The 22,079-nt window shown below is 49.2% G+C and overlaps 2 protein-coding genes across 2 annotated transcripts in view; both read right to left on the minus strand.

Annotated features, from left to right (window-relative positions):
* Nucleotides 1–3,241: 3,241 nt before the first annotated feature.
* Nucleotides 3,242–5,135, minus strand: LOC117083206. Its single transcript, XM_033210562.1, has one exon. It carries the CDS (start codon nucleotides 4,976–4,978, stop codon nucleotides 4,406–4,408), a length of 573 nt encoding a protein of 190 aa, XP_033066453.1. The 5' UTR covers nucleotides 4,979–5,135; the 3' UTR covers nucleotides 3,242–4,405.
* A 1,492-nt stretch (nucleotides 5,136–6,627) lies between these two features.
* Nucleotides 6,628–22,079, minus strand: part of LHFPL4 (LHFPL tetraspan subfamily member 4) — a 53,177-nt gene continuing 37,725 nt past the window's right edge. The window contains exons 3-4 of the mRNA XM_033210563.1: nucleotides 10,500–10,736; nucleotides 6,628–7,150 (exon numbers count right to left, since the gene is read on the minus strand). Coding sequence (XP_033066454.1) covers nucleotides 7,050–7,150; nucleotides 10,500–10,736 — 338 coding nt within the window. The 3' untranslated portion in view covers nucleotides 6,628–7,049. The remainder of the gene's footprint in view (nucleotides 7,151–10,499; nucleotides 10,737–22,079) is intronic.

Consider the following 22,079-nt stretch of genomic DNA (forward strand, 5'->3'; position numbering starts at 1 on the left):
CGCCAAACCTCATGTTAAATGTCATCCCCAGTGTTGGAGCTGGGGCCTGTGGGAGGTGATTGGATCATGGGAGTGGATCCCTCATGAATGGTTTAGCGTCATCCCCTTGGTGATGAGTGAGTTCTCGCACAGTTAATTCACACACATGAGATCAGGCTGTTTAAGAGCCTGGAACTGCCCTCTTCTCTCTGTCTTGCTCCTGCCCTTACCATGTGACATGCTGGCTTACCTTAACCTTGCACCATGATTGTAAGCTTCCTGAGGCCTCACTACAAGCAAATGCCAGCAACATGCTTCTTGTACAGTTTGCAGGGTCATGCGCCAAAATAAGTCTCTTTTTTTTATAAATTGCCCAATTTGGCCAGGTGCAGCGGTTCATGCCTGTGATCCCAGCACTTTGGGAGGCTGAGACAGGAGGATTGCTTGAGCCCAGGAGTTTGAGACCAGCCTAGGTAACATAGCGAGACCCCGTTTCTATAATAAATAATAATAATAAGGCCGGGAGTGGTGGCTCACGCCTATAATCCCAGCACTTTAGGAGGTCAAGGCGGGTGGATCACGAGGTCAAGGGATGGAGACCATTTTGGCCAACATGGCAAAACCCCGTATCTACTAAAAATACAAAAATTAGCTGGACATGGTGGCACAGCCTGTAGTCCCAGCTACTTGGGAGACTGAGGCAGGAGAATTGCTTGAACCCGGCAGACAAAGGTTGCAATGAGCCAAGATCACACCACTGCACTCCAGCCTGGCCACAGAGTGAAACTCCATCTGAAAAAAAAAAAAAAAGATAGCCAGGCATGATGGTGCCTATGGTCCCAGCTACCTGGGAGGATGAGGTGGGAGGATTACTTGAGCCTGGGAGTTGAGGCTACAGTGAACTGTGATCTCACCACTGCACTCCAGCCTGGGTGACAGAGCAAGACCCTGTCTCAAAAAAATAAAAATAAATTATGCAGGCCGGGTGCAGTGGTTCATGCCTGTAATCCCAGCACTTTGGGAGGCTGAGGCAGGTGGATCACTTGAGACCAGGAGTTTGAGACCAGCCTGGCCACCATGGTGAAATCCCGTCTCTACTAAAAATACAAAAATTAGCCAGGTGTGGTGGTGCACGCCTGTAATCTCAGCTACTCAGGAGGTTGAGGCAGGAGAATCTTTTGAACCAGGGAGGCAGAGGTTGCAGTGAGCCAAGATTGCGCCACTGCACTGCAGCCTGGGTGACAGAGGGAGACTCCATCTCAAAATAAATAAATAAATAAATAAAATAAATTATGCACTCTCAGGTATGGCTTTATAACAATGCAAAAATGGGCTAACAGTCTACCCCTAATCCAGCCCCCTAATGCTACCACCAGATTGCTCTTTCTAAAATGCAAATTGAGTCATTTTTCCTTCTGCTGTCAATCTTTCGGTGGTTCCCCATTGCTCTTAAGTCCAAACTCCTGTCCATGGCCCCCAAGCTTTCTCATGGTCTGGCCCTGGCCTGTCTCTCTAGACTCATCTCTGACTCCTCCCTGCCTCATACTTCACGCTTCAAACTAAGTTGCTTTTCGTCCTCCATAAACAACAGTTCTGCTGCCTACCTCAGTCTTTTTCCTCAAGCTGCCTTCTCTTTGAATGGCCTTCCTGACCCCTCCTGCCTAACTTCTCATACTATAGCAAGACCTCCTCCTACACTGCCCACATCACCAAAAGCCATTTAAGGTGTCCCTGCCTAGGACACCCACAATACCCTGCCCGTAGCAAGTCATGTATTATTTTCACATGTTCATCTCCCCAGCCAGAATTATGCTTAAGACAGCATCTCTGTTTTGCTCATTTTTTTTCTAGCTTAAGTGCTTAGCATACACTAAGTGCTTAAAATGTGTTGAAAGAGGGCTCCATTTCCAAGTCTCCAATGTAGCTACCTGGTACTGGGCACATTACAGCATGCCAGACACTCTGCAGAGCGATGTACACACATTCCCTGGTGTGTTGCTTACAGCTTCCCTTGCGGGGAGTCACTATTGTTTTCTCTGTTCGACGGGGCTTTAGAGTGAGGCAAAGTGACTGGACTGAGCACTCTGGCTAGAGTAAACGAGGCTCCACTCTTTTCTGCCTGTGTGGACTTGGACAAATCAAACCTGTGCTGTCAGAAGTATGCAGAGATTACTGTATCACTCCCTCTATTCACTCCTTTCTCCTTTGTAACAGAACTCTTTTTTTTTTTTTTTTTTGAGATGGAGTCTTGCTCTGTTGCCCAGGCTGGAATGCAATGGCACCATCCCACCTCACTGCAACCTCTGCCTCCAGGATTCAAACAATTCTACCTCAGCCTCCCAAGTATCTGGGATTCCAGGCACGCACTACCGTGACTGGCTAATTTTTGTATTTTTAGTAGAGACGGCGTTTCAGCATGTTGACCAGGCTGGTCTCAAACTCCTGACCTCAGGTGATCCACCCACCTCAGCCTCCGAAAATGCTGGGATTACAGACATGAGCCACCTTGCCTAGCCAAGAACCCCAGTTTTATTTGGGCTGGCAATGTGCCGAGATAACAGACCACATGTTTTCAGCCTCCTTTACAGTTATGTGGCCCATATGACACAGTCCTATGGAATTTCCAGAAGTCTTCAAATGAAATGTGGACCAGGTGACTGGAGCTCAGCAGCCACGTTGGGCCATGAGGTGTTCTTGAGGATGTAGCCAGGATTGAAAATAGCAGTGCAGGCCGGGCGCAGTGGCTCACGCCTATAATCCCAGCACTTTGGGAGGCCGAGGCAGGCGGATCACAAGGTCAGGAAATTGAGACCATCCTGGCTAACACGGTGAAACTCCTTCTCTACTAAAAATACAAAAACTTAGCCAGGCTTGGTGGCGGGCGCCCGTAGTCCCAGCTACTCGGGAGGCTGAGGCAGGAGAATGGCATGAACCCGGGAGGCAGAGCTTGCAGTGGACTGAGATCATTCCACTGCACTCCAGCCTGGGCGACAGGGCAAGACTCCGTCTCAAAAAAAAAAGAAAAGAAAACGGCAGTGCAGAAAGATAGGAGCCTAGGTTCTGGATAACACTGAAAGCCATATCAGCCATGATCTACCCATCTCCAGGCTTTTTTTTTTTTTTTTTTTTTAATGTGATGGTAAAATAAACTATCTTGTTAAGCCACAGTAGTAGGGCTCTGTTAATACCAGCCAAACCTGATCCATGGGGTCGGAATCTTACCCCTCTTGATCCCAGTGACTCAGAGAAGTGGCAGCCAGCATGGGTGATAGAAAGTGTTTCTTTATTTGAATGTCATTCCACCTGCACTGAAGCTCAAACCCAGCAGCAGCAGAAGGGGTCAGGACCAAAATAAATGTTACCAAATTAGACAATGAACAGTGAGGACACACTCAGACAGAACTTACTAATGGGGTGTAGACAACACCAAGCTATCCTAACAGCACACAGCACAGGCCCTCAGAGGCCTGCCTGTCAGAGCTCTGCGGAAGGCTCCCTTGTTCCCTGTTCAGGAAACTCCAGTCCCACCCAAAGGTTAGCCGTGAGCCAGGCAGGGGCCTGCAGAAGTTTCTGGTGCTGGGAAGATCCCAGCTTCTCCAAAGGCAGGATTTCCCTTTCTCAGTTCACACTGGAAGCTGAAGAAGGGTTATTCCCTGCGTGCCCAAGCGGGACGCTCAAAAGGCCAGGGACTCTCCCCACAGCCTTATCTAAAAGTTATCATCATCTTGGCTATCGCAGGCCTTGAAAAGGATCTTGATTCTTTGGTCCTCATCCCCTCAGGAAAGTTTTCCTCCATGGGTACCTGTCCCCAAAGCCGAAAATTTTCAGAGCCCCAATTCCCAGAAGGACTCAACTGACCAGCGCTGTGGGCCAGGGACTGAACCACCCCTAGGCTGTGGCTGCCGTGGCCTCTCCTGAGTCCTCAGATCAGGCAGAGAAAATCGGGCAGTGGTAGACCCCTGATCCGGTCACAGTTAGGGGGGTACTTCTCTTGGGACCTGAAGCCAGAAGGCTCTAGGTTGGAGCCCAAAAAGGCCCTCCTGGGGTCAGAAACAGGCACTGATCTCCTCTGCTTATCTCCTCCTGAAGGCTAAAGCCAGATTGCCTGACGATAGCAGAGGCAAACCACAAAGCCCTCCTCCCATGATGTCTTTACTGCCCCAGGAGAGCCATCAGGGCCTCACCTGGGGCCCCCCACTGGAGCACCTGCCACCCACCCCATCCACAGGTCTGTAGAACCCAGGGCCCCGTTCTATGTTTTGGTCCCCACTCTGACTTCTACCCCTTGCCTGTGTCACCCTGGGGTTCCCACAGACTTCAGCCCACACAACTCTGCCTTCCTGACCCCAGACTCCCTGGTGCATCTCTCCCTGGCTCTGCCAAGATGGCAGCTGGCCAGGTGCGGTGGCATGGGAATGTTGCCAGGCTACCCCACCAGGGAACTAGCCTCCCTCTTCTCCACCCAGAGCTGACCCACTCCTAAGTCAGCTGGGCCCCCTCTGCCCTCTGAAGTGGCTTCCTTCACTCCAGTCCTCCCCAAAAGGATGTGGCCTTGGCTACCTGTGCCCCGGGCCTCCAGCCGCTGAGGGGTCAGTTCTAACCCCCTCACCAGGGCACAGGTTTGGTGGGTGTCCTTGGGGAACAAGGTGTAGCAAGGACACCTGGTAGCAGGCGTCCTTGAGGGAACAAGCTCTCCCCTCACCCAGTGCCCAGACAGAAACTCGCTCCCCACTGCCCCACATCCTGACTCCTTCATCCTCCTCTCCCTCCTCTGCATCCCATTCTTGCCCCCTAACCCACATATCCATTTACCTCTTCCCCGCTCCCGAGTCCTTTTTCCGCCTTTCCGTCCATTTCCCCTCCCCCACCCCAAGCTCTCGGGCAGCCTCTCAGCTGGTCTCTCATCTCTCTCTGCCTCTGCCCAGTCTCTATCTCTTCTCCTCGAGCTATCTCTCTGTGCCTCTCCGTCCCCCTCGCTCCTTCTCCAATCGTCTCTCATCTCCCTGTCTCTGCACCCCTCCTCTCCGCACCCGTGTCTTCCCCCATTCCCAGTCGCTTGCTCCGCCCCTCCCCTCACTCTCTCCTAGCTCTGCTCTTCCCCTCCAATGCCGGGCTTTGGTTTGCATATTTGAGGAACTCCCTCCTACCCCCACTCCCTCCCACGGGGCTCCCACACCCTCCCGCATTTAACCTGGACCCTCTGTCCTGCAGCACCTCTATCCTAGGCCGACTGGACTGCCCAGGAAGGCGCTGCGGGGGAAGGGGAGCCCAGCGCTGGGACCAGAGCACTGCGGGGAGGCGTTTGCCCAGGAGAAATGGAGGAATGGGGTTGGGACTTGGTAAGTTACACGTGGCAGAAACCCACCAGGCCCCAGCATCTGATTCCAGCTAGGGTCCAGAGTGGGGAGGCAGGGGACTTCTAGGGTCTGTCTTGGAAACCCTCTCAGGTCCAAGTCTTGTGGAAATGAACACAAGGTTGGCAAACACATGGCGCTCAAGCGACCCCCTCCCCTCCTCCGAGGTCCAAAGCGGCTTCCCCCAGCATCCTGCAGGCGCTGCCCCTTCCCTGCGGGTTCAGGCTGCGAGGAGGGGGCGCTGGAGGAAGCTGGTCTGCACCAGCAACTAGTGCTGAGGGGAGCTCTCCAGGCCCCAGGGCAGGGTGGCTCCCCGGGCGAGATGGCTCTGCCGCCAGACCCATAGGGGAATGAGGGGTGTTCAAAACATACCAGGAGTCTCCCTCACCTGCTCCCTGCCAAGGGGAAGGGAGTTGCTCCCACAGTGGGGGGGGGGGAAACTTCTCACCTGCCCCCCAACACACACACACTCTCACACACACGCACACACACGCACACACATTTCACTCACATACACATACACTCATGCCTCGGCTCCAAGCACTGCCCATAGGTGCAGACCCTGGGCATATCGCAAGGCGAGAGGTGGGCCAGGAGGACAAAGAGGCTGGGACAGGGTAACGAGGCCTAGGAGAGGGGACAGGGGTACCCTGTTCAGAGATGACCTGCAAGTTCAAGTTATGCAGAAAAGTATCAAAGAGACAAGACAGTCTCTGCCCTTGGTAGATGCCTGGGGTGTGGAGGGCATGAAAAGGGGCAGAAGGGGTAATGCATCCCCCAACTCCCCACCTCTGGGGTCCCCTCCATACCCCCCAACCCTGACAACAGGGCCAAGAAGTCTGTGCTGTACAAAACAGGCCAGGGTCAAGGGTCCAGTCATTGGTGAGACATCCCAGCAGAGAGGAGGCCTGGGCAAAACAGGCCAAGGTCAAGGGCTCAGTCGTCGGTGAGATGTTCCAGCAGAAAGGAAGAGGAGGCAAGGCCAGCCCGGGCTGAGCAGCTTCTAAGTTCCAACTGCCGAGGCCACTTGCCCCCTCCAGCTGCCTCCAGAGCCTGAAGGTCTTTTCTGACTCTGGGCTGATCAGGGAACCGGTCTGCAGCTGACAGCAAGGCCCTGTGCAGTCCCTCGGTGCAGCTCTCCCTCTGCGTGAGCTGGGAGCAGGCTGGAATGGGGCAGAGGAAGTCCCAGGGGAGACTGGTGGCACCTGGAGCTTTGTGGCAGATGTGGTGGAACCAACATCAGCCAAAAAAAAAAAAAAAGTAGGAAAGAATCCAGCCCACCCTGGGGCAGTATCTAGAATAAATTTCTTGAGGAGGCAGGGACCAGAAGAGGTGTGGATACGCCAGGCGGCAGCCCTCCAGACTGAGGGGGCCTGGGGAGCTGGAACTATAGCTCTGCTCTCCCTGGGGATCTGCAGGGACCTCCAGGCCAGTCTAGAGAAGAGGAGAAGCCCAAGGGCCTGGGTAGATGCAGGCTCCCTTAGGTCAAATTTAGGGAGGAGCAAGAATTAGACCCTCCCAAGGTCTGGAGGGCCTCTCCTCTCCCCCAGGCCACATCCAGGCTGTCCTCTCCTCAAAGCCTGGAGCTCGCAGGGTAGTCGGTGAGAAGTGAGTCTGAGATCAGGGTCTTCCCTCAGAGCTTGAATGGAGTGACGAGAGGGCAGGAGGCAGGACAAGCTGAGGTCAGGCCAATTCCTGGGCTGTGATCCTGGCCTTTCAGGGTCCCTGTGAGTGAGCCACGGGGCAGGGAAGGACTCCCCATCCGGAGACATCACCCCCGGGCCGCAACACGGAGCTTACTGTAGAGCCCACAAAATCTAAGAGAGAGAGAGAGAGAGAATTAGAGAAATCAGAGGCTGCCTGGTCATTTGGGCTTTCCTTACACATTCCCCAGGGCAAAAGTGAGCAGAGGGGCTGGGCGCAGTGGTTCACGCCTTGTAATCCCAGCACTTTGGGAGGCTGAGGCGGATGGATCACTTGAGGTCAGGAGTTCAAGACCAGCCTGATCAACATGGCAAAACCCTGTCTCTACCAAAAATTAAAAAATTAGCCTGGCATGGTGGTGCATGCCTGTAATTCCAGCTACTAGGGAGGCTGAGGCAGGAGAATTGCTTGAACCCAGGAGGCAGAGATTACAGTGAGCCAAAATTGCACCACTGCACTCCAGCTTGGGCAAAAAGTGTGAAACTCCATCTCAAAACAAACAAACTAACTTAAAAAGGTCAGAGGGGCCAACTGCACAAGGGCTGAAATCCCAGCCTCACCTGACCAGCAGGATGGCCTTGAGCAAGCCATTTAATCTCTCTGAGCCCCAGTTTTCTCATCTGCAAAATAAGGATCATAGCCTACCTCACAGGGTAACTCCGAAGGGTCAAAAAGAGACAAATAATGACAGCCAAGGACTTGGCAGTGTTTGGTCATAGAATATGCTGGAAATGGAAGCAATTTATTTATTTATTTTTTCTTTGGTTCCAGGGGTCTTCTTTAAAAAAAAAAAAAGTATATATTTCCTTTTAATAGAAACTGGGTTTTGTTACATCGCCCAGGCTGGGCTTGAACTTGTGGGCTCAAGCGATCCTCGTGCCTCAGCCTGTAGCTGGGACCACAGGTGCACACCATGGCTCTTGGCTCGGAGGTCTTTGGGTTAAAACTGAAGTGGGGGGCTCACTCATCTTGAACTCCCAGTGAGGGACGGAGGTTCCCTGGACACTGAAGGGAGGAAAACTGGGGCTCCTTTACATCGATTTTTAACACTGAGTTGTTAAGGGGCTTTGGGAAGGGAGGAGAGGGATACTGAGGGGGCCCACTTCACATCAGTCACATCCTCACACCCCTTCTTGAGACAGGCCAGATCTGTCTTAGTCTTGCACTTCTAGAAGCTGCCGCCAGAGGGCAGGCCTTGACTTCACACCAAGACCACAGAAATCCCAGGGTCTGAGGGATTGTATCAGTTATTTAGAACCTGCCTCTGAGTACAGGTTAGCAGATCAGCTTCCCAGGAGAGCTCCCAAAGCCGTGCAGGAAATCTCTGGCCTCACCAGGTTGAGACAGGCAGCATGACAGGGGGAAGAGCTTGGGGTTTGGACTTGGACTTGGTTTCAGATTCTGCCTTCACCACTTAAGTGACTTTGGGCAAGTTACTGGAACTCTGGAGTTCTCTGAACGTGGCCTTTTTTCTTTATTGTATTTTAATGCCATTTGATGTATATGAAAGTTTATATGCAATACACTAATTATAAAGCATACAATGTGCCAGGTAAGGTGGCTCACACCTGTAATCTCAGCACTTTGGGAGGCCAAGGCGGAAGGATTGCTTGAAGCCAGGAGTTCAAGACCAGCCTGGGCAACATGGGGAAACCTCGTCTCTACAAAAAATACAAAAATTAGTCAGGCGTGATGGCGCATGCCTCTAGTCCCAGCCACTTAGGAGGCTGAGGCAGGAGAATCGCTTAAGCCCAGGAGTTTGAGGCTGCAGTGAACTATGATTGCACCACTGCACTCCAGTCTGAGCAACAGAGTAAGACCCCCCTCCCCCAATCTCTTAAAAAAAATACAATAGTAAGCACTTATGAGCTCACCATTCAATAACTATAGCTCAGCCGGGTGTGGTGGCTCATGCCTATAATCTCAACAGTTTGGGAGGTTGAGGCAGGCAGATCACTTGAGGCCAGGAGTTCGAGACCAGCCTGGCCATCATGGTGAAACCCCGCCTCTACTAAAAATACAACAGTTAGCCAGGTATGGTGGCACATGCCTGTAATCCCAAGTACTCAAGAGCAAGAGGCTGAGGCACGAGGATCACTTGAACCTGGGAGCTGGAGGTTGTAGCGAGCCCAAGACTCTGTCTCAAGACAAAAAAAAAGAAAAAAGGATTCTAACTCTACCCGTAATTTGCATATACCTCCATGCTCCATCTCATATACTTGACTTCCTCCCCTTCCATCATAACCACAGATGACCGTCATCCTACCTTTCATATTTATTATTTCTTTGCTTTTTTAAGAAAAATACTGCCACAGCCAGGCGTGGTGGCTCACTCCTGTAATCCCAATACTTTCCGAGGCTGAGGCGGGCAGATCATGAGGTCAGAAGATGGAGACCATCCTGGCTAACACGATGAAACCCCATCTCTACTAAAAATACAAAAAATTAGCTGGGCGTGGTGGCGGGTGCCTGTAGTCCCAGCTACTCGGGAGGCTGAGGCAGGAGACTGGCGTGAACCTGGGAGGCAGAGCTTGCAGGGAGCTGAGATCGTGCCACTGCACTCCAGCCTGGGTGACAGAGTGAGACTTCGTCTCAAAAAAAAAAAAAAATACTGCCACAAATACATGTGTGTTTAAACAATACATTGCTTAGTTTTGCTTAGTTTCGAGCTCAATAAATAAATCACTCTGTCATCTTCTGAAACTTGTTTTTATTTCCCCTCTCTCAATATTATATTGCTGAGATACGTCCATGATGGTACATATAACTGAAGTGTGACATTTTCACAGCTGTGAGCTGCTCTGTGATGTGAACATGCCACACGTATTTATCCAGCCCTGTCCATGGCCAATTCGACTGTTTATAGTTGTTTGCTACAGTGAAGCTGCAGCCACCAGCGCCCTTGCATGCTTCTCATGGGTTTGTACCCGAGGTGGGTCTGCTGGGTCATAGGCAAATGATCAGATCTGAGGGAGAACATCGAATCATTTTAAAGGTGGTTGTACTGTCCGTCGGGTTTCTTTTTTCTTTTCTTTCTTTCTTTCTTTCTTTTTTTTTTTTTTTTTTCCGAGATAGCCTCTCTCTCTGTCATCTAGGCTGGAGTGCAGTGGCACAATCACAGCTCACTGCAGCCTCAACCTTCCCAGGCTCAGGTCATCCTCCCACCTCAGCCTCCTGAGTAGCTGGGACCACAGGTGCTCGCCACCACATCCAGCTAGTTTTTGTATTTTTTTAGGGAGGGGATTTCACCATGTTGGCCAGGCTGCTCTTGAACTCCTGGGCTCAAGCAATCTACCTGCCTTGGCTTCCCGAAGTGCTGGGATTACAGGCGTGAGCCACCACGCCCAGCCAGGGTTTCCAATTCATGCAACCAACCCTTTTACTCCTTTTATTTGAAATTATCCTGCCTCCCAGGAGCAGGCCTGGCTCCCGCCACTGCCCCCCAGCCCACAGCACACTCGCCTTTGTTCTCTGGCTTGAGCTCCTCTTGCAGCAGGTCTGTTTGCCGGTTGCCCAGCACAAAGGCGAGGAAGGAGAGGATGAGGGCGTTGAGGATGCCGATGATGGCCAGGATGTATGCCCAGCGTACTGAACAGTCCCCCAGGGAGTACTTCCCTGTCTTGGCCCCGCACATGTCCCGGATGGTCTCGGCGTCCCAGCCGTCAGGAAAGATCATGCAGCCCAGGACGAGGCACAGAGCTGAGGGGCAGAGCACCGGGCCCACCACCACGGTCAGGAAGGAAGAGAAAAGATCATTACTCCCTAGTGTCCGCAGTCTGGGCCCCACCCTATTGCGGGCAAGTCAATCCAACCACGTGCTTGTTACCCACTTCCAGAGAGGGAGAGAGGGCAGGGGCAGGGAAAAGAGAGGGAGAAAGAGGTCTAGGACGGGTAGCAGAAACTTTCTGGAACCTGCAACACCCTCTCCCTTCCCCATCAGATCAACTCCTCCAGGTAGCCTTCTGGGAATATGAGAACATAGCCACCCACAGCTACCTCCTTCAACTTCGTCTAGCATCGGGACCAACTCCCTCTCCCATCTCTCCCATCCTCTTTATTATTTATTTATTTATTTATTTATTTATTTATTGAGGCAGAGTCTCGCTCTGTCGCCCATGCTGGAGTGCAATGGCGTGATCTCTGCTTACTGTAACCTCCACCTCCCAGCTCAAGCAATTCTGCCTCAGCCTCCTGAGTAGCTGAGACTACAGGTGCCTCCCACCATGCCTGGCTCATTTTTATATTTTTAGTAGAGATGAGGTTTCACCATGTTGGCCAGTCTGGTCTCGAACTCCTGACCTCAAGTGATCTGCCACCTCAGCCTCCCAACATGTTGGGATTATAGGAGAGAGCCACCATGCCCGCCCTCATTGCTATTTTTAAAATTCTTGTCCTTCACTCATCAAATGTTTATTGGGCACCATTTTCCTTTTATTCACGATGCTGGAATACACTTTCATTCACGCAGTTGAGCACTTTGGTAAGAGCACAGACTATGAAGTGCCAATGATAGGACTTAGCCTAGTTCTTCCCCTAATTTGGCTGTATGACCTTGGGGGATGCCGCTGAACCTGAATAGGCCTGTTTCAGTCAATATCATTGTACTTACCTCACAGGGTGATTAGGAGGATTAAATGAAGTAATGCGTGTAAGACACTTAGCACAGTGCCAGACACTCAGGTAGCATTTATCCAGGGCCTGCCATATGCCAGGCACTAGACCAGGCCTAGGGGGTAGGGAGACTTGGATTTTAGCTTCATGGAGCTTGCAATGTAGTGTGGGGAGAGGTACGTAATAGCAAAGCGATTAAAAAGGCTGGGTCTCAAATCCTGGCTCAGCTATTTTCTAGATGTGCCACACTGAGCAAGTTCCTTCACCTTTAAGCCTCAGTTTCCTCATATGTACAATGGGAATAATGATGGCATCCTCAAATGGTTGTAAAGATTATGAAAGGCAGCAAAATGTAAAGTACCTGGCACAGTAAGTTCTGGTTAAATCTTGGCTGTTATCAAAACATGATGCCCAAAGTAATAATTACACAAATAAGAAAGTAATGTGGAGAGTTGGTTTCAGGTGAAGGGGACAAAGGCAAAGAGGAAGAGGAGGGGCAGGCTCAGAAGGGCCTTGGCAATGGTTCCCTAGCTAGCATCCACCTGCTTTGGATTTAGCAACCCACCTGTCCCAGTCCCAGCCCGGGTGGGCCCTTGGCCAGCACTTAGCCTAGTGGATGAGACCCACGCCTGAGCTAATGAGCACATTGCGTTCCTCTGGTAACACTGACTGGCTTGGAGAGTGGCACCCACTGCGTCACAGGGCAGTCAGAACCCCTGGATTCAGCAGGCCACTGTGGAGATGGGGTCTTCCCCTCCACCAGCTTTGTGTCACCGGCTTGATGGGGCCCTCGTACTGCCAGTCCTGCCAGCATTTGGGTTACTGTGTCTGAGACCCAAAGGTTCCATAGAGCTCTGTTTGGAACCGTGGGGACCTTGAGCCTACACCAGGCCCACGGAATGCTTAGCCTGGGTTTTAGATGACAGCGATGCAAAGTGGGGGTAATGGTCAGCTCTGCCCACTGTCCACCTGGCCCATATAGTCCCCAGGGTGGGAAGGGGCCCTTGGCTGTGCCAGCTCCCTCCCACATCTACTGTGGAGGGAATGCTCCCAGGCTCCAGCCTCTTCTGGCTTCCAACGGAGTGGGCCCTCCTCCCATCGTGGCCCTGCCAGATTCCAGCCAATCCTCCCCCTCTCCCAACACGTGCTCCTCTTCCAGATGCAGGCTCCCCCTACAATACTGTGGTCCAACAGGCACTGCAGCAGGGCTCCTCCCCCCACCAATGCTCCTCCTCCAAACCAATTATCCAGTCCAGTGGAACTCACCACCTAAGGGCTGGGAAAAGAGCTCCAGCCAAGGGGAATGGCAAAAGCAAAGCCCTGTGGTGGGAACAAGCTGGATGAGTTAACCAACTAGCAACTTTGAACAGGCCAGAGTTCAGGAGAAAGCCAGGGCTGGACATGCAAATTTGGGAACTGTGGGCACTTGTAGGTACTTAAATCCCGAGGACTGGACATGGTGGAAACCGAACAGAAGGCTTAGGACTGAGCCCTGGTGCTCCAGCATTAACAGGGCAGGAGGAGGAAGAGGGGCCTGTGGAGAAGGCCTGGTCATCATCTCTCCACATAGCGCTGCACTTTGCCAGACCCTCCAGGACCCTATCTGAAAGGAAAGGAGGGTCTAACACCAAGGAAGGGAATGGGGCAGGGCGGGGAGTGGTCTCAGCCCCAGTCCTTCCCCCGCCCTCGGAGTCCCCAGGGCCCTTTCCCAGGCTGGTGCGCTCCTGCCTCCCTATTTCCGGGCTCTAAATCTCCAGCAAGAGGCTGGAGTGGGAAAGAGCCAGAAGAGATGGCAAACCCACACCGTCCCTTCGCCTCCTCTCTGACTGTCCACTCCCAAGGTGCCAGAGGCGCGAGTCCCGCAGCAGTCGGTGGCTCCCGCCGGGAGCATCCTCGTCTCCATGGAAACCGCGTCTGCATCCTGGCGCTCCCAGCCGCGCCGTGCAGGCTCCTGCGGGTGGTCTTCCTCCCCTCTGCAACCTGAGCACTGAGGCCTCGGGGAGGTTTTCTTCCTTTTGCTTTCCGCCTGCACCTTCTTTCTGCTTCTGTCTCTCTCTTTCGTTCTGTGTCTCCATTCCTTTCTCTTCCCCGCCCTTTTCATCTTTCTTCGCATCCCTTTCTCTCTCTCTCTCTGGCTTGCCTACCTTGAGCTCAAGTCTCAGTTTGGACCCCTGCCCCGCCCGCTTTCCCCTTTATTTAGGTCTCTCAGCATTTAACATTCATTGAACTTCCTCCTCCTCTCTATTTCTTTTCTCCCTTTTCTCCATTCTCTATATCGATCCCCTCATCTTATCCGCTCTTTTTGCCTCTCGCCTCATAGATCCCATAAACACATTCCTGCATGCCCACTATGTGCCAGGCACTGTGCAGTGTGCCGGGGACAGCAGGCTTGGTGTCTGTCTTCAGGGCGGAGGCGTGTGGGGAGGAATACAGCCAACAAGTCAACACACAAATAGAAAAGTTACACATGTCAAGGTGTGCTTCAAAGGAAAAAGACTAGCAGCTGCCACCCACAATAACAGGGCTACTCAGAGATGGCTGGAGCACTCACAGTGCAGGGTTTCAGATGGTGACTGTGGGGCCCCAGAGGCCACTCTGGGAATGGGAATATCAGAAGTCAAACAAATGAAAAGCCAGTTAGATGGGTTTCCTTGCACCTGGGGGAAAGATAGGAAGGGATCAGTAGAGATAGCCTAGGCCTGGGAAGTGCCCAAGAGGGCCAACCATCAGGAGATAGAATGACTGCAGATAAGGCAGGGTTCAGCATTCCCATTTGCTAGATGAGGAAACTGAGGCCAAGGCTTTTGGATTCCAAGCTCAAGTCTCTTTTGGAATAATGAGCTAGCTGAAGAGCGAGCTGCTGCTAGGCGCATACACGGGTGTAGGACGGCGCGAGGTTTCTCAGCCCCAATACTTTTGACATTCAAGCTAGATGATTCTTCACAGTAGGGGCCAACCAACGCATTGTGGGATGCTTAGCTTCGTCCCTGGCCTCTACCCACCAGATGCCAGGGGTACCACCAACCCCAGTCATGCTGATTAAAAAATGTCAGTTGGGGCCGGGCGTGGTGGCTCAAGCCTGTAATCCCAGCACTTTGGGAGGCCGAGACGGGCGGATCACGAGGTCAGGAGATCGAGACCATCCTGGCGAACACAGTGAAACCCTGTCTCTACTAAAAATACAAAAAACTAGCCGGGCGAGGTGGCGGGCGCCTGTAGTCCCAGCTACTTGGGAGGCTGAGGCAGGAGAATGGCGGGAACCTGGGAGGCGGAGCTTGCAGTGAGCTGAGATCCAGCCACTGCACTCCAGCCTGGGCGACAGAGCAAGACTCCGCCTCAAAAAAAAAAAAAAAAAAAAATGTCAGTTGGGGCCGGGCGCGGTGGCTCAAGCCTGTAATCCCAGCACTTTGGGAGGCCGAGGCGGGCAGATCACGAGGTCAGGAGATCGAGACCATCCTGGCTAACATGGTGAAACCCCGCCTCTACTAAAAAATACAAAAAACTAGCCGGGTGCGTTGGTGGGCGCCTGTAGTCCCAGGTACTTGGGAGGCTGAGGCAGGAGAATGGCGTGAACCCGGGAGGCAGAGCTTGCAGTGAGCTGAGATCTGGCCACTTTACTCCAGCCTGGGCGACAGAGCAAGACTCTGTCTCAAAAAAAAAAAAAAAGAAAAATCCCTGAGGTGGGAAAAAATACCGCCCTCACTATACGTATGAGGTAACTGAGGCTCAGAGGCACCAAGTGTCTTATCCAAGTGTCACATAGCTGGTAAGTGACACCAAATGTCACATAGCTGGTGAATGGGGGAATCTGTATTGAAGCACAGATAGTTCCTTACTGCATGTTTTTCTTTGAATAAACTCACTTTTTAACTTAGATGCATTTACTTAAAAAGTAAATTTAAATTACTTTCAAAGAAAAGGAAACCAGGATCATTTGCCATAAACAGAAAAATATAGGTGTAATGTAATCAAAACAATGTTCTTAGAATCTAGCTAGATACTTTTGCCTGCTGAGCGCTCTAAGCCTGAGGGCCAATTTCTCTTTGTTTAAAAGACCTATTAGTAAGTGTGAGAGGAGTTAAAGATGCATTAGCACCAAACTGAAACTTTCTCCTTAAAGTTATGGAAGAAATTGGAAATGGAACCATGTGCTTGCCACTGACTGCCCAATGCATCTTGCATGTGTTCTGTGTTTGAGAAACACACCCCGCTTTGTCCTGCCTCCACAGGAGGCTCAGCTCCATCCTTTACTTGGCGATTTTAGGCCGTCAGTTTCCCCCTCTGGGCCTCAGTTTCTTCCCCTATGGAATGAGGATCATGGCATTTGCCCAAGCCATTTCATAGAGCTTCTGTGAGAATCAAATGAGAGATGAGAAGTGGCGTGGCTATTTGGTAAGGGTGGAGTGTGAGCAGGTCATGGTGACTCTTGGCAGAATGGGAAAAAAGTCCTGAACAAAGGGCTTTTTCTAGATATTCAAAAAATGTTAACAATGGCTGCCTCAGGAAGGAGGTAAGTTTATTTTTTTGCAATTTAACCATGACAGAAACAAATAGCTTGCTACAATTTCTATTCATCCCTTCTTCCTTAGTGTTTAGAACCCTCAATTTTTAGCTAAGACCTTGACTGTGGAGAATAAACACTGCATTTTCCAACCTCCCTTTCAGCTAGATGTGACCATATAACTAAGCAAAATACACGTAGATATGTTTTGTGGCATTAAGGAAACAACTTTATATAAACAAATTTATAAGGATGCTACCGGATACGCTTTGTCCCATTTTTCTTCATCCATCTCTCCATTCAGCTGCCTGGAATGCAGATGTGATGATCAGGAATCTAGCAGGCATTCTGACAATAAAGATAGGGGCCATACCCCAGGAGTGGTGAGCAGAAAGCAGAAAGTTGCTAATGACTTCAGGGGCTACCATACCAGCTCTGGAATGCCTCACTCTAGGGCATTTGTTTTATATAAGATATAACCTTGGGTATTTTTTATTTTATTTTATTTTATTTTAGGGACAGGGTCTTGCTCTGTCACCAAGGCTGGAGTGCAGTGGTGGGATCATGGCTCACTGCACCCTTGAACTCCTGAGCTCAGGTGATCCTCCCACCTCAGCCTCACAAGTAGCTGGGACCACAGGCATTTCCCACCATGCCCAGCTATTTAAACATTTTTTTGGTAGAGACAGGGTCTTGCTATGTTGCCCAGGCTGGTCTCGAACTCCCAGCCTCAAATGATCCTTCCACCTTGGACTCCCAAAATGCCGGGATTACAGATGTGAATCACTGCACCCAGCCTTGGGTTATTAAATCGCAATTATTTTGGTTTTTCATTTCACATGCAGTCAAACCTAGTCCTAACTGGCATAATGTTGTGTTCTTTTTGAATTTTGTATCATGTGCATTTATTGGGAAAAATCATTTAACTGTGTGTCATTGGGCAAGTCCTGTCACCTCTTGGTGATACCTGCTTCTCAAGGCCAAGGTAGACTGAGTGGTCACCATCAACGACTGTAATGGGAGGACATCTCCACTGGTTTTGGGGTGTGAGGGTGACACGTGCACTCTTGTAAATGTACTTACCCCTTGACTTAACTTTATCCTATGGCTATACCCTTGATTGTATACAAAGGATGAACACAAAGGTGTTCACTGCACCACCATCTATAACAAGGGACCAAAAACATGTCTACTAAGAGGCATCTGGCTATATAACTTATGGTGGTATCTATGCCATGGCATAGTATTAATCCCTCTGATTGAATGGGGTACAACTGTATATGTTGTCATGGAAAATCTTCTAAGATATATTAGTAAATAAAAAGAAGGTCAGTAGTGGTGGCTCATGCCTGTAATCCCAGTACTTTGGGAGGCTGAGGTGGAAGGAGCACTTGAGCCCAGAAGTTCAAGACCAGCATAACAAGACTCTTGTATCCACAAAAGATTAAAAAATAAAGGCAGTCAAGATACAGAATACTGTATATAGTATAATCCCATCAATTTTTAAATAGCCTTTTTTTAAGAGTATTTTTAGGTTCACAGCAAAATTGAGTAGAATATTCAAAGATTTCCCATCCAGTCCCTGACCCCACACATGCACGGCCTTCCTCACTATCGACATCCCCCACCAGCGTGGCATATTTGTTACAACGGATGAGCCAACGTTGACACATTATCACCCAAAGATCATAGTTCACATTAACGATTACTCCTGGTGTTGTACGTTCTATGAGTTTTGACAAATGTGTAATGACGTTTACGTACCATTGTAGTATATCATACAGGGTATTTTCATTCCCTAAAAAAATCCTCTGTGCTCTGCCTATTCATCCCTTCCTCCTCCCAACCCTGGGCAACCACACTGATTGTTTCAGTACCCCCATACTTTTGCCTTTTTCCAGAATGTCATGTAATTGTAATCATACAGTATGTAGGCTTTTCAGACTGGGACTCTCACTTAGTAATATCCATTTAAGGTTCCTCCATATCTCCTCATGGCTTCATAGTTCATTTCTTTTTAGTGCTCAATAATATTCTATATTCTGGATGTACCATAGTTTATTTATACATTCACCTACTGAAGAATATCTTGGTTGCTTCCAAATTTTGGCAATTATGAATAAAGCTAATGTAAATATCTATGTGGAGGTTTTTTGTAGACGTGAGTTTTTTACTCCTTTGGGTAAATACCAAGGTGTATGATTGCTGGGTCATATGGTAAGAGTAAGTTTATTTTTAGAAGAAACTGCCAACCTGCCTTCCAAATGACTATACCATTTTGCATTCCCACTAGCAAGGAATGAGAGTTTCTGTTGTTCCACATCCTACCAGCATTTGGTGTCAGTGTTCTGGATGTTGGCCATTCTAATAAGTATGTAGTGCTATCTCATTGTTGTTTGAAATTGTATTTCCCAGATGCATATGGTGTGGAACATCTCCTCATATGCTAACATGCCATCTATATATCTTCCTTGGGGTGTCTGTTAAGGTCTTTTGCCCAATTTTTAATCAGGTTGTTTCTTTTCTCATTTTTGAGTTTTAAGAGTTCTTTTTAAATTTTTTTGAAACGGAGTCTTGCTCTGTTGCCCAGGCTGGAGTTCAGGGATGTGATCTCGGCTCACTGCAATCTCTGCCTTCCGGGTTCAAGCAATTCTCCTGCCTCAGCCTCCCAAGTAACTGGGACTACAGGCATGCTCCACCACACCTGGCTAATTTCTGTATTTTTAGTAGAGACGGGGTTTCACCATGTTGGCCAGGCTGGTCTCGAACTTGACCACAGGTGATGTGACTGCTTTGGCCTCCCAAAGTGCTGGGATTACAGGCGTGAGTCACTGCACCCAGCCTCAAGAGTTCTTTGTATATTTTAGATAACAATCCTTTAACAGATATGTCTTTTTTTTTTTTTTTTTTAGAGGGAGTCTCCCTCTGTCACCCAGGCTGGAGTGCTGTGGGGAGATCTTGGCTCACTGCAACCTCCACCTCCTGGGTTCAAGCAGTTCTCTGCCTCAGCCTCCCATGTAGCTGGGACTACAGGCACATGCCACCACACCTGGCTAAGTTTTGTATTTTTAGTAAAGATGGGGTTTTGCCATGTTGGCCAGGCTAGTTTCAAACTCCTGGCCTCAAGTGATCCACCCACCTCAGCCTCCCAAAGTGCAAGGACTATAGGTGTGAGCCACGGCACCTGGCCGATATGTCTTTTGCAAAGATTTTATCGCAGTATGTGACTTGTCTTTTCATTCTCTAGACAGTGTCTCTGACAACAGAACTTTTTAACTTAAATGAAGTCCAGCTTACCAACATTTTCTTTCATGAATTGGGCCTTCAGGGTTGTATCTAAAAAGTCATTGCCAAACCCAAGGTAATCTAGCTTTTTTCCCCATATTATTTTCTATGAGTTTCATAGATTTCACATTTATGTCTGTGAAACATTTTTAAGAATGTAAGGTCTATGTCCATATTATTATTATTATTATTATTATTATTTTGCATGTGGATATTCAGTTGTTCCAGCATCATTTGTTGAAGAGACTATCTCTTCTCCATTGTGTTGCCTTTGAACCTTTGTCAAAGATGAACTGACTATATTTATGTGGGTCTGTTTCTGGGCTCTCCATTCTGTCCTATCAATCAATTTGTCCATTCTTTCACCAGTACCACACTGTCTTTTTTTTTTTTTTTCCCCTTGAGATGGTGGAGTTTCGCTCTGTTGCCCAGGCTAGAGTAGAGTGGTGCCCAGATGAGAGTATGGTGGCGCAATCTAGACTCACTGCAACCCCTACCTCCCAGGTTCAAGCAATTCTCCTGCTTCAGTCTCCTGAGCAGTTGAGACTACAGACACACACCACCAAGCCTGGCTAATTTTTGTAATTTTAGTAGAGAAGAGGTTTTACCATGTTGGCTAGGCTGGTCTCGAACTCTTGACCTCAGGCGATCCACCCACCTCGGCCTCTCAAAGTGCTGGGATTACAGGCGTGAGCCATTGCACCCAGCCACATACTGTCTTAGTTACTGTAGCTTTATAGTAAGTCTTTTTTTTTTTTTTTTTTTTGAGATGGAGTCTCGCTCTGTCGCCCAGGCTGGAGTGCTGTGGCCGGATCTCAGCTCACTGCAAGCTCCGCCTCCCGGGTTCACGCCATTCTCCTGCCTCAGCCTCCCGAGTAGCTGGGACTACAGGCGCCTGCCACCACGCCTGGCTAATTTTTTGTATTTTTTAGTAGAGACGGGGTTTCACCGTGTTAGCCAGGATGGTCTCGATCTCCTGACCTCGTGATCCACCCATCTCGGCCTCCCAAAGTGCTGGGATTACAGGCTTGAGCCACCGCGCCCGGCCTATAGTAAGTCTTGAAGTGGGGGTAATATCAGTCCTCTGATTTTGTTCTCCTTGAATATTATATGGTTATTCTGGGCCTTTTGCCTCTCCATACAAACTTTAAAATCAGTTTGCTAATAGGGACAGGATAACTTGCCAGGATTGTGATTGAGATTGCGTTGAATCTAAAATTATGTTGGAAAGAACTAGGATCTTGAAAATAATGAGTCTTCCTACCCATGAACATGGGTATGTATTTCCTTTTATTTTAGCTCTTCTTCTATTTCTTTCATTAGAGTTTGGTAATTTTTCTCATATAAATCTTGTACATATTTTATTAGATTTGTACCTAAATATTTCATTTTTGGGGTGGTAATTAGAATGATATTGTCCACTTTGTCCAGTCTGAGAAACAGAGAGAGATCCTGACTGTACAAAAAATGAAACAATTTAGCCGGGTGTGGTGGCATGTTCCCAGCTACTCAGGAGGCTAAGGTGGGAAGTTTGGTTGAGCCCAGGCTGCAGTAAGCTATGATTGAGCCACTGAACTCCAGACTGGGCGACAGAGCTAGACTCTGTCTCAAAAAAGAAAAAGAAAATCCACTTGTTCGTTTCTGGTACATAGGAAAATGATTAACTTTTCTATATTGACCTTGTATTCTGCAATCTTGCTATAAGAGGTTGGGTTTTTGGCCGGGCGCGGTGGCTCAAGCCTGTAATCCCAGCACTTTGGGAGGCCGAGATGGGCGGATCATGAGGTCAGGAGATCGAGACCCTCCTGGCTAATACAGTGAAACCCCGTCTCTACTAAAAAAAATACAAAAACTAGCCGGGCGAGGTGGCGGGCGCCTGTAGTCCCAGCTACTCGGGAGGCTGAGGCAGGAGAATGGCGTAAACCCAGGAGGCGGAGCTTGCAGTGAGCTGAGATCCGGCCACTGCACTCCAGCCTGGGCGACAGGGCGAGACTCCGCCTCAAAAAAAAAAAAAAAAAAAAAAAAAGAGGTTGGGTTTTGTTTTTTTTTTCCTTTTGGTTGATTCTCTGGGATTTTCTACATAGATGATTATATCGTCTACAAACAAAGATAGTTTTACTTCTTCCTTCCCAATCTGCATTCCTTTTATTTCCTTTTCTTGTCTTATTGCATTAAGGACTTCCAGCATGATTTCAAAAAGCAGTGGTGAGGGGATACCCTTGCCTTCCTGCTGATCTTAGTGGGAAAACATCTAGTTTCTTACCATTAAATATAATGTCTGTTGTAGGTTTTTTTGTCAACTGGAGAAAGTTTCCCCCATTCCTAGTTCATTGAGAGTTTTTATTGTGAATAGGTGTTAAATTTCAACAAATGCTTTTTTTCTGTGACTACTGATAAAAATCATGTAATTTTGCTTCCTTAGCCTGTTTATGTGATGGATTACATTAATTGTTTTTTAATGCTAAACCAGGTTGGCATACTTGGAATAAATACCAATTGGTCTAGGTGTACCATTCTTTTTATAGATTATTGATTTGACTTGCTAATATTTTGTTGATGGTTTTGTATCTATGTTCATGAGAGATATTGGTCTACAGGTTTTTTTCCTTGTAATATCTTTCTCTGGTTATAGTATTAGTGTAATG

Source organism: Trachypithecus francoisi, unplaced genomic scaffold (genome assembly GCF_009764315.1).
Source record: "Trachypithecus francoisi isolate TF-2019V2 unplaced genomic scaffold, Tfra_2.0 Lachesis_group0, whole genome shotgun sequence".
Lineage (NCBI taxonomy): Eukaryota > Metazoa > Chordata > Mammalia > Primates > Cercopithecidae > Trachypithecus > Trachypithecus francoisi.